The following is a 10,114-nucleotide window of genomic DNA, read 5'->3' on the forward strand; positions in this document are numbered from 1 at the left end:
TTGGCTATAGATGACTCTCTGCATCACAAGTCTATTGGAATTGTGCTGAATCACCTCACTGTTGGAAAAGAGCCACTTCCATCACAACTCATCATCACATAATCTTGTTGTTGCTGACTACACATATTTCTGACACCAGTTTTCTTACATTCTCATATTCTCTATGCTGTAATGATAGCATAGGAAGAGGAGGAAGTATTACAGTGGGGATTGTAGCCCAAATCTCTCAGAAATCCCCACTTTTTAAGGAGTTTACCAAATTCTCCATTTCTCCCCCCGTATATACCCCTCTTTCTCTGAGTGAATTCCCTCATTCCTTTTTCCAGGATATTTTGAAACAAGAGCTCTTGCTCTCTCTCTCCCTTCTTCCCCTTACTCTCCTACATCCTCCTCATCTTTCAAGTCTGCACTTCAGAACTTTTATAACTTATTGTTAGAGTTTAAAAAAATGAGTATGTTTTCCCCGGTTAGTCTTTAACTAGCTCCCTATATCTGAGGTCTGACGGGGCAGAGGAGCCAGGGTAACACCTGTTGGGCAGCTCTTCCCTTGAGGTATCCCTGGACCAGCCAGAGAAGAAAAAGTAGAGCTAAAGTGCCAGGGTGAGACACAATGGTGGAAGCCGAGTTCACTACAAAGGATGCCTACCTGAGCCACTTCAGCCCTCAAACTTACCTGGAAAAGTATTACACCTTTGGATCCAGCCCCTCTCCAGAAAATCAGATTCTGATGCATGTCCTCAGAAGACTTTTCATGACGTTCTCTTCTGGTAAATGTCCAGCCTGCCCTCCTCTGCCCTCTCTTCTCCACCTCCTATCCCCAGAGCAAATAGTGATAGCGTCAAGAGAGTGATTACTGATTGACATGACCAATTTCACGAAACTTTCTAAAAATCAGGACTGTCCAAAAATTTAATGGGCTGCTTCAGGATTTAGTGAATTTATGAAGCAAAGATTGGATAACCTCTTCTTGGAAATATTTTAAAGGGGATTTTTGGAGAGGTAGGGAATCCACTAGATGGTCTTTGTGGTCCCATCCAAATCTGAAATTCTTTGATTTTATAATCAATTTCAGAATCACCTGGTATAAAATTGGGAAATTGGAAGGATGAAGAATCAGAGGAGGTAGAGAGAGACAGAAGCAAAGACATAGCACAGACACAGAGGGAGACAGAGATAGAGACAGAATAAGGGAGATGGGGGGCAGAGAGACAGAGACAGAGATAGAAAGAGAGAGAGAGAGAGAGAGAGAGAGAGAGAGAGAGAGAGAGAGAGAGAGAATGAACAGAGAGAAAGAGATTGTATAACCTGATAATCTTGGAGAAGGGGGAATAAAGGAGTTCACTCAGAGGAAAAAGGATATACATAGAAAAATAAAGAATTTTGTAAACTGTGTTTCAGAGAGGCTTTGAGCTTCATAAACTGCATAAATCATTGATTGACAGCATCCATTTGGCAAACCTCATCCTTTAGTCAATGTAAATGTGATTAGAGAAACTCTTAAATTCTAGTTCTCAGTATACTCTAGTTCTCATTTACTCTGTAACTCAAAGCTTCCTAACCATTTTGGATCTCCTATGGGATGAGTATTTTAAAACTTGTGCCTAATCCCAAAAGGTTTTATGAGAATTCATTAGATAAATGTCCTCTGAATCTATAGGCTGTCGAAAACTTACAAGATGTTCATGGGATACATTTTGATTTCTCTCTCTCACATCTTAATTCCACATCAGTTATTTCTGTTTTTCCTTTCTATTCTGAGTAGATTCAAGGTTTATACAGCAGATATGTGCACGTGCATTTCTTTCCTCCTCCAACTCTTAAAACCTGCCCCTCAGTGTGTTGATATTAAAGATGGAAGGTGGAAAAAATTGGTTTTATGGGGAGTAGGATAGAAGAAAGAAATTGTGTCACCTTAAAATTAACCTTTTTTCATATCTCATGGGGTAATGGAAAGAATGCTGGCTCTGTAGTAGAGGACCTGACTTTGCTTATTATCTAACAAAGTGTGACTGAGTAAAATCATTCATTTTCTCTGGGTCTCACTTTCCTAGTGAAGGATGGGAAACTACAGCCTAAGAACCTAATCTGACCCAAGTTTTTGAATAGCGCACTATTGTACATCTTTGGCTGTATAAAAACAGGCAGCAGGTGGGAACTGGCCCTCAGGGCTTGATGATCATTAATGTTACCATCAGGTCCAAGTTTTGTGATCATGGAATAGAGAATATAGTCAACAGTAGTCTAATTATCCTAATGAAGTTAAGGGATGAAGCTTTTGCTTTGACTTTGTATCTTCCTCATGAGTATGGGCATAACTATTGACATCTAGTTTGGGCTTTTGAATAAATGAATGAGTGAACAAGTATTTACTAAATGTCCACTATATGCCAGACTCCATGATAGATACTGGGAACAGAAAGAAAATAATACTTGCTCTCAAAAAGCTTACATTTCATTGGAGGGGGGTGGAACATGTACCCGCATAATTAAATTTTAAAATATATGCAAGTAAATGTTTTTTTTTATTTTAAAGAAGACCAATGATATCACATGATACCCTGACTTGTTTTTGAATTGAATTTAAATAAGGCAGAGTTGCCCAAAATTGTGAGCCTCCCTCTCTTTTCCAGTACAGGACAAGGTCAGGATGACTAGCAATGGCTTGGGTTGCAAAGGTTGTCCTTGGTCAAGCTCTAAGTGGCCCACCTGCTTCAGCTTTCGTTGTGACCATTGGAACAAACTGTTCTCATTTACCTATTCTACCTGGAGAAGTCTTCTCATACTTGGGGCAGACATATTTGGCTTTAAAAGCCAAATAAAGAAGGTTATATTTTATCTTAGAGGCAATAAGAAGGTCATGCCTTTGCTTTAGGAAAATTACTGGGATAGCTATGTGGAGGATAAATCAGAGAGGGTTGAGATTTTATCATATTTTCTTAAAGTGGTATAAACATATATTCTCAGGGCAAATTTCCATTCATTAAGTCTGTCCACCTGATTCACCCAACTCTTGCAAAATAAATATAACTGAGGTGGGACATGAACACCCTGAGAATCATGAAAAGATTCATGTAGGAGATGGTCTATCAACTGAATTTTGAAAAAAGGTAGGGATTCTGAAAAGTGGAAATGAGGAAGAAGTGAATTATAGGGATAGGGCACAGCCTGTGCAAAGTCATGTAGAAAGGAGATAAAGGGGATGAAATGTTCTAAGTAAAGCCTTCATATAACTGGAGTGGTGAGTTTTTGAGTGAGAGTGATATGTAGCGAGCCTAGAGGGGTAGGCTGGAACCAAACTGTGACAGGCTTTAAAAGCCAAATAAAGAAGGTTATATTTTATCTTAGAGGCAATAAGAAGGCACCGGGACATTTTGAGTACAAGAATGACAAGGTCATGCCTTTGCTTTAGGAAAATTACTGGGATAGCTATGTGGAGGATAAATCAGAGAGGGTTGAGATTTTATCATATTTTCTTAAAGTGGTATAAACAAGAGCTCTTAAGACTTTTAATATCTTATTGATCATGATTGAGTGAGGTATAGCTAGTCCAGATCTGGGAACTGGGCTTTAAAAAATGATCAAAGCAGAAGTAAGAGAGTCAAAGAAACCGAGTCAGGATAAAAATAAGAGTGGAGAAGGGGAACTATATTCAAAGAGCAGATTTTCATTCATTAGGTATGATTTGAAATTTTCAGTCACTATTCCTCAGTACTACACATGTCTCTATTCCAAAATTCTAAATGCTTAAGGGTAGTCCATATTGTGAAGGGGAGAAAAAACGAAATGTGGACACACTCAAGAGCAGAGTGTATAGTACGGGTACTAATTATGTTAAAGTGCTTTATAGGAAGCAAAATGAAATGTGTTGTTGGGGAATATCTACATTCAATGGGCCAAAGGCCAAAGTGATTTAGGTAATAGTTTCAAATGTGCTAAAGGGTGGCAGAGAGTTGGTGGCAGAATCCCTCTGTTATGTTAGTCCCTGAATTATTAACCATGGAGAAGCAGTGTCATAGCAGGAAATTTGGTACTGGTATTTATATAAAGGAATTCTGGTGATTAAAACAACGATCCAAGACAATTCCAAAAAACTCATGATGAAAAATGCTATCTCCAGAGATAGAACTGATGAACTCTGAGTGCAGGCTGAAGAATACTTTTTAAACTTTCTTTAATTTTTTTTGCTTTTGTGTATGTGTTCTTTTGCAGCATGGCTAATATGGAAATTGGGCTCATATGACTTCACGTGTATAAATAATATCATATTACTTGCCTGCTCAAAGGGTGAAAGGGAAGAAGAGAATTTAGTACTCAAAATTAAAAAAAAATAAATGTTAACATTTTAAAAACTGTAATTGGAAAATATTTAATGAAATATATATACATATATATATATACATATATATATATATACATGTATGTATATATATAAAGGAATTCTTAGACCTAGCCTCTCAAAGCCAGTAAAAAAGCTTGTTAGGCTGAGCAGGATGTGACTGGCCAGATCTATTCAAGTAGCCAGGTGATCCTGAGCAAACCAGAGGACTTAGATTTGGAAGGAACCTTATAGAGCACTGATTTTTACAGATGAAGACACTGAGAACCATACAGGTTGAGTAGTCAACCCAAGGACATAGAAATGGGTAATAGTAAAACCAAGCGTGGAAATCACATCCACTGACTCAAAATCCAACATGTTATTTACTTTATGGTATCTCTTCTCTGAGCCTTAAGTTTTCAGATCTATAAAAGGAGAACTTCATAGCAAGGTTGTAAGAATCAGATGAGATATTAATGAAAAGGGTCTATGACTTGTTTAAATGTTTATGTTCATCATAATTATATGATACACAGTGATTAGATAAAATAATTAGCTATCATCTCAGTGAAGGTCACCATTGGGACCCAAATGATTTTGTTTTGACTTCCAGTGAAATGAATCACTTGAGGCACAGCTGATGACCTTCGCTGTGACTAAATCTAATAATGACAATATAATTATATAAATATTTATGTGATTTATTCTTTTTATTTACATAGTTTATTCTTTATTGAATTGGATTCTATTTTTTTAAATGAATCATAGGGAAGATAAGCCTATATCCCTCTATCACTATAACACTGAAGGTCACAAGTTGGCCTATGATTCAGAAATTTATGTGAAGTGGGATTGAATAGCCTTTACTCCTTAGAGCAGTGTTTCTCAAACTTTTGTTTTCAGTATCTTTATCCTATTAAAAATTATTGAGGATCTCTCCAAAGTGTTTTTGTTTATCTGGGTTCTATTTATAGACATTTACCATATTGGAAATAAAAACTATTTTTTAATTTGTAGACCCTCTAAAAGGGTTTCAGAGATCCCCAGGATTCTATAGCCCATACTTTGAGAACCACAGTCTTAGAGCATCTCATCCCTGATCATCCATTTTTGCCCTCTTCTCTGGGATAGGTAGGGTGAAGGGAGACCTCCTGATTGACATTGGCACCGGCCCCACCATCTATCAGCTCCTCTCTGCCTGTGAGTCCTTTAAAGAGATTGTGGCCACTGATTACACTGACCAGAACCTTGAGGAGCTCAACAGGTGGCTGAAGAAGGAGCCAGGGGCATTTGACTGGTCTCCTGTGGTGAAATATGTGTGTGAGCTAGAAGGAAACAGGTAGGTTTTTCTCTGCCTAGTTACCGTCTTTGGGATACTTGTGGCTAAGTTTAACTCCTTGAACCAAAAATTATTCTTGGGGATCCAAGTGCAGTGGAGGAAAAAAGTCAGAGACAAACAAAGACAGAGAACAATAGAGAGTGATGAAGAAAGGAAAGAGAAGAGAAAGGGGGAGAGACAGAAACAGAGACACAGAGAGAGAGAGAGAGACAGAGACAAGAACAACAGAGAAAGACACATAGAGAGAAACCAGAGGTACCCATAGAATTATAGAGAAATTCAAGGAAAGTTAGAAAACCAGAGGTGCAGAGAGATAAGTAGACAGAGGGGGAAAGGGGATATTAATAAAGAGAGACAAGAACCTCCATGTTGAATTTTTAATATTTTTACTCATCAGACACTTCTAATTGACATTGATGCTCTCTGAGAGGAAGGAGAGAAAGATAGGGACAAGGAGAGGAGGAGGAGGACAGAGGGGAAGAAAAGGAGAGGAATAGAGAGAAGGATAGGGAGAGGGAGAAGGAGAGAGGAAAAGGGAGAGAGGGAGAGGGATAGAAAGAGAGGGACAGAGGGAGAGAGAGATAGAAATAGAGACATACACAGAGATGGAGACAAAGATGAAGAGAGACAGAATAAGAACAACAGAGAGAGAGACACAGAGAAAAACCAGAGCTACCCATAGATATATAGAGAAATTCAAGAAAAGGTAGAAAACCAGAGATGCAGAAAGTCTTACAGAGACAAGTAGAAAGAGGGAAAGAAAAAAGGGAGACAGGTTAATGGAGAGAGACATGAACATGACCAGAGAGAAGGAGACTGAAACCCCTTCAGGGTATGTATGGCATATACAGGAGAGAAGAGATGGGGAAAAGTGCTTAGTGTGGGAGGGAAAAGGGGACAGGAGATAGAAGCACCCAGGTCAGTTCTCTGAAAGAATTCCAATCCAGGCTCAGAACATCTTTTCCCATGTTAGTATTTGCCCTCTGGGGCTAGATGCCATTGCTAGCCATCTGAATATACAGACAGCATATGCCTGATGCTGAATGTCCCAGCAGCAGGGTGTACAGTTTCCTTGTTGCTCATGCTAACACAGGTGAGTCAGCCTTCAGTGAAGAATTCTCTTCATAGAAGATGACAGCTGAAAAGGGCAGGAACTTCTCTGTCTGTCTGTCAAGAGTATGGAGGAATATATGCCCTTCCCGTTTATAACACAATGTAAGCTTCTAGCAGGGTAGGGGAAGAGGAATGCTGACTAAGAAAAATCAATCAATCAACAAAGCAACAAAGCATTTATTTTTACCTACTTTCTATCACACGCTATGCTAAGCTCTTTGTATATTTATATCTCCCTATTTGAAAGTTTATATTCTAAGAAAAGAGAAAAGGGAAGGAGAAATAGAAAGGAGAATATTTTCATTGAAAGAAAAATATTCAGAGATGTAGTTTTTATTGATACATTTATTCCCTGGTATGCATCTGTACAAAACTCCAAAATTCCATTATTTCATATCAAAACTTTTTTATCTTAAATTATATTTATATAAACCTTTTCACTTAAATTATAGCAATGACAAGTACATAATTTTAAAAGTTTTAATATGCATTTTAAAACCAGGCAAATTTAAATCCATCTATACTAAAACATATTTTCAATAGAAGATAACATTTCAATTTTGTGAAATCATATTATTTTGTAAGCTAGGAGAAATTCAAGGCAGATTCTACCACCTTGCAGCTGATTCCAATCAAATTTCTATAAAACACTTTAATGAAGCTAGTGCAGTCACCATTCATTCCAACCTCTTCCCTCCAAATACTTTAAGCTAGTATAGATACTGCCCCACAGCCCATTTTGATCTACTTCCTATAGAATGCTTTCATAACCAATGTAGGTACCACTTTTCTTTGCATTCAAATATATTCCTAATACACTATACACTGAATTTCTATACACTGAGGCAGCTGGGTGGCCAACGGATGGAAAACTGGGCCTGGAATTAAGAAGACCTGAGTTCAAATCTAGTCTAAGAGATTTATTAGCTGAATTGTTATGCCACAGTTCTCTTTAATTGTCCTGACTCAGTTTCCCTGCACTAGTTTCCCTTGTCTCAGTTTCTTTAACTGTTCTGTGTCAATCCCCTAAGTTGTAAACCCCCCCTCTGGTCCATTATTGAGGACCAATTACTCTAAGATTATAAATTGTTAGCCCAAGCAAGATAAACAAGAGAGTAGACCTCCTGACTCTTTCCTGTCCTCAAGAATTTACAATATCCCTCTAAAATATTCCAAGATATTTCACTGACATCTTTATCTGTGTATTCAGACATCCAGTCTCTGGGTTTTTTGGGGTTTATGGCCTCTTCCATCCTGACAGTTTTCCCGTGCTTCTCACCCCTTCCTTTGTTCAGAGAAAAGGTATTTAAGAAGTTGGGGTTCCTCCATTCATGGCTGGAGGCTGGAGGCTGGAGGCTGGCGGCTGGGGCTGTATGCTGGACGCTGGATTCTTTGAGATGACAGTCTCCTCCAGCCCTGGGACCAACATGGATTCCTTGGTCCCAGTATACTTATCTCTGTCTGACTGGATAATTTGAGACAAGAGTCCTGTCCAGTCAATCTTACTCTCCCATTAATAAAATATTAAAAACTCTCTAATCTCTCTCCTGCCTCAGTTTCTCCGGCATTACAGAATAACCCTAGGCAAATCATTTAACCTCTTTTTGCCTCAGTTTCCTCATCTGTAAAATGAGTATCATAATAATTCCTACACCCATCAAGTATAATAACTGAAAGTTCTTTCCAGTTCTGGACTCCTGGGTATAGTTATATATTATTTTCTCCTTCCTTCACAAATGAGATAACTCTCAAACAATCAAGATTTTTGGATGATCTTGTTAACAGAGCCTGAAGTAATGAGAGATGGTATCTATGCGATCAAGGAAGTAAGAATTGCCTCTTCCCGTGAGCATATTGTTATTTTATTTGTTTCAGAGAGAAGTGGACCGAGAAGGAAGAGAGGTTGAGACAGAAGGTCAAGCACCTCCTGAAGTGTGATGTGACCCAAAGCCAGCCTTTGGGCCCTGTCTCTCTGCCGCAGGCTGATTGCTTACTTTCAGCATTGTGCCTGGATGCTGCCTGCAAAGACCTCCCCACCTATCAGCAGGCCCTGAGGAACCTGCACAGCCTGCTGAAACCTGGAGGGTTCTTGGTGTTTATTGATGCCCTGAGGAGCAGCTACTACATGATTGGTGACCAGAGATTCTCCAGTCTCTCCCTTTCTCGAGAGGCTGTGGAGGATGCAGTGGTGAAGGCTGGTTACACAATTCAAGAGTTTGAAGTCATTCCTCAAAGCTACTCCAAGACCAGAGCAGACAACGAAGGGCTTTTCTACCTTGTGGGGCAGAAATTTGGTAATTCTGTAGGATTACAAAGTTAACCAAGCTGTTCTTTCTCACTTCATCAAAACTCAGCTCTTCCATAGTTCTTGATAAAACCTCTTTGTACATTCTTCCCAGGAGGCATGAGATGAGTTATGGGCAACCTTCGGGAAGATGGACTGAGTAAACTCTTCAGATGGTACATTGTAAGCACTTAATCTATATTAAAGCAATTCACCTGTTTCACCCAAATGACTCACTCTAATCCTTGGTACTTGCTGTTCCTGCCAAAAACAATGACTAGAAGGGATAGTCAGTGTCTGGAGGCCTTATAGTAAATCCTGGGATGGAAACAGATCGATCAATTAACTAATCAAAGAAGGATTAATTAAGAACCTACTAAAAAGTTCAGCAGGACAGTAAATTTAGTGGGTGAAGCAAGAGCACATAGTTGGGGAGATAAGATGAAACACATGAAACAATGAGAGAAGAATTTGAGTGCAGAATTGTGTAGTACTGAGCATCCCTACTATAGAAACCTGGAAGAGAAAGAGTTATCAGTTTGGATTGTAATTGTTTTTTTTTTCTTTTAACCTTTTTATTTTTAAAACATATGCATGGATATTTTTCAACACTGACCCTTGCATAGCGTTGTGTTTCAGATTTTCCCCTCCTTCCTCCCACCCTCTCCCCTAGAAGGCAAGCAATGGATTGTGATTGTTAAAGGAGCCTTGGTGGGGGACATGAGTCTTAAGTTGAGCCTTGAAGAATGGTTATGTTTGAGTAGTGGTGGTGGGGAGACAGGAAAGCACTTTAGTGGATACATGTGAGTAATAAAAGCTAAAGCTTGGAAGCAAGAATTCATTCTTTCTTTCAATGGACATTTAAGTATAAAACACCATTCCAGGTGCTAGAGGAGATATGAAAAAAATAACAAACAATCTCTTTTCTCCAAGAAAGTTTATAACCTAGTAGGAATAATAATGCTACATATATAACTACGACTAAAGAAGGATATATTTGTAAGAATATAAAGTGATATGAGATCAAATGAGTTTGATTCTTCCTGGAAGGAACGAGCAA

At 38.7% G+C, this 10,114-nt stretch overlaps 1 protein-coding gene across 1 annotated transcript; it reads left to right on the forward strand.

Moving 5' to 3' along the window:
* The first annotated feature begins 532 nt into the window (after positions 1-532).
* On the forward strand, positions 533-9,283 carry LOC127555010 (nicotinamide N-methyltransferase-like). Its single transcript, XM_051987007.1, has 3 exons — positions 533-767; positions 5,450-5,657; positions 8,646-9,283. The coding sequence occupies exons 1-3, from the start codon at positions 611-613 to the stop codon at positions 9,088-9,090; spliced, it is 810 nt and encodes a 269-aa protein (XP_051842967.1). The 5' UTR covers positions 533-610; the 3' UTR covers positions 9,091-9,283.
* The last annotated feature ends 831 nt before the right edge of the window (positions 9,284-10,114 follow it).

This window comes from Antechinus flavipes, chromosome 3 (assembly GCF_016432865.1).
Source record: "Antechinus flavipes isolate AdamAnt ecotype Samford, QLD, Australia chromosome 3, AdamAnt_v2, whole genome shotgun sequence".
Taxonomy (NCBI): domain Eukaryota; kingdom Metazoa; phylum Chordata; class Mammalia; order Dasyuromorphia; family Dasyuridae; genus Antechinus; species Antechinus flavipes.

Excerpts from the sequence above, each read along its gene's own strand:
- LOC127555010 (XM_051987007.1), top strand. The coding sequence starts at position 611 with ATGGTGGAAGCCGAGTTCACTACAAAGGATGCCTACCTGAGCCACTTC. Across the intron at positions 768-5,449 it reads TTTCATGACGTTCTCTTCTG|GTAGGGTGAAGGGAGACCTC; the intron begins GTAAATGTCCAG and ends TCTCTGGGATAG. Across the intron at positions 5,658-8,645 it reads TGTGAGCTAGAAGGAAACAG|AGAGAAGTGGACCGAGAAGG; the intron begins GTAGGTTTTTCT and ends TATTTGTTTCAG.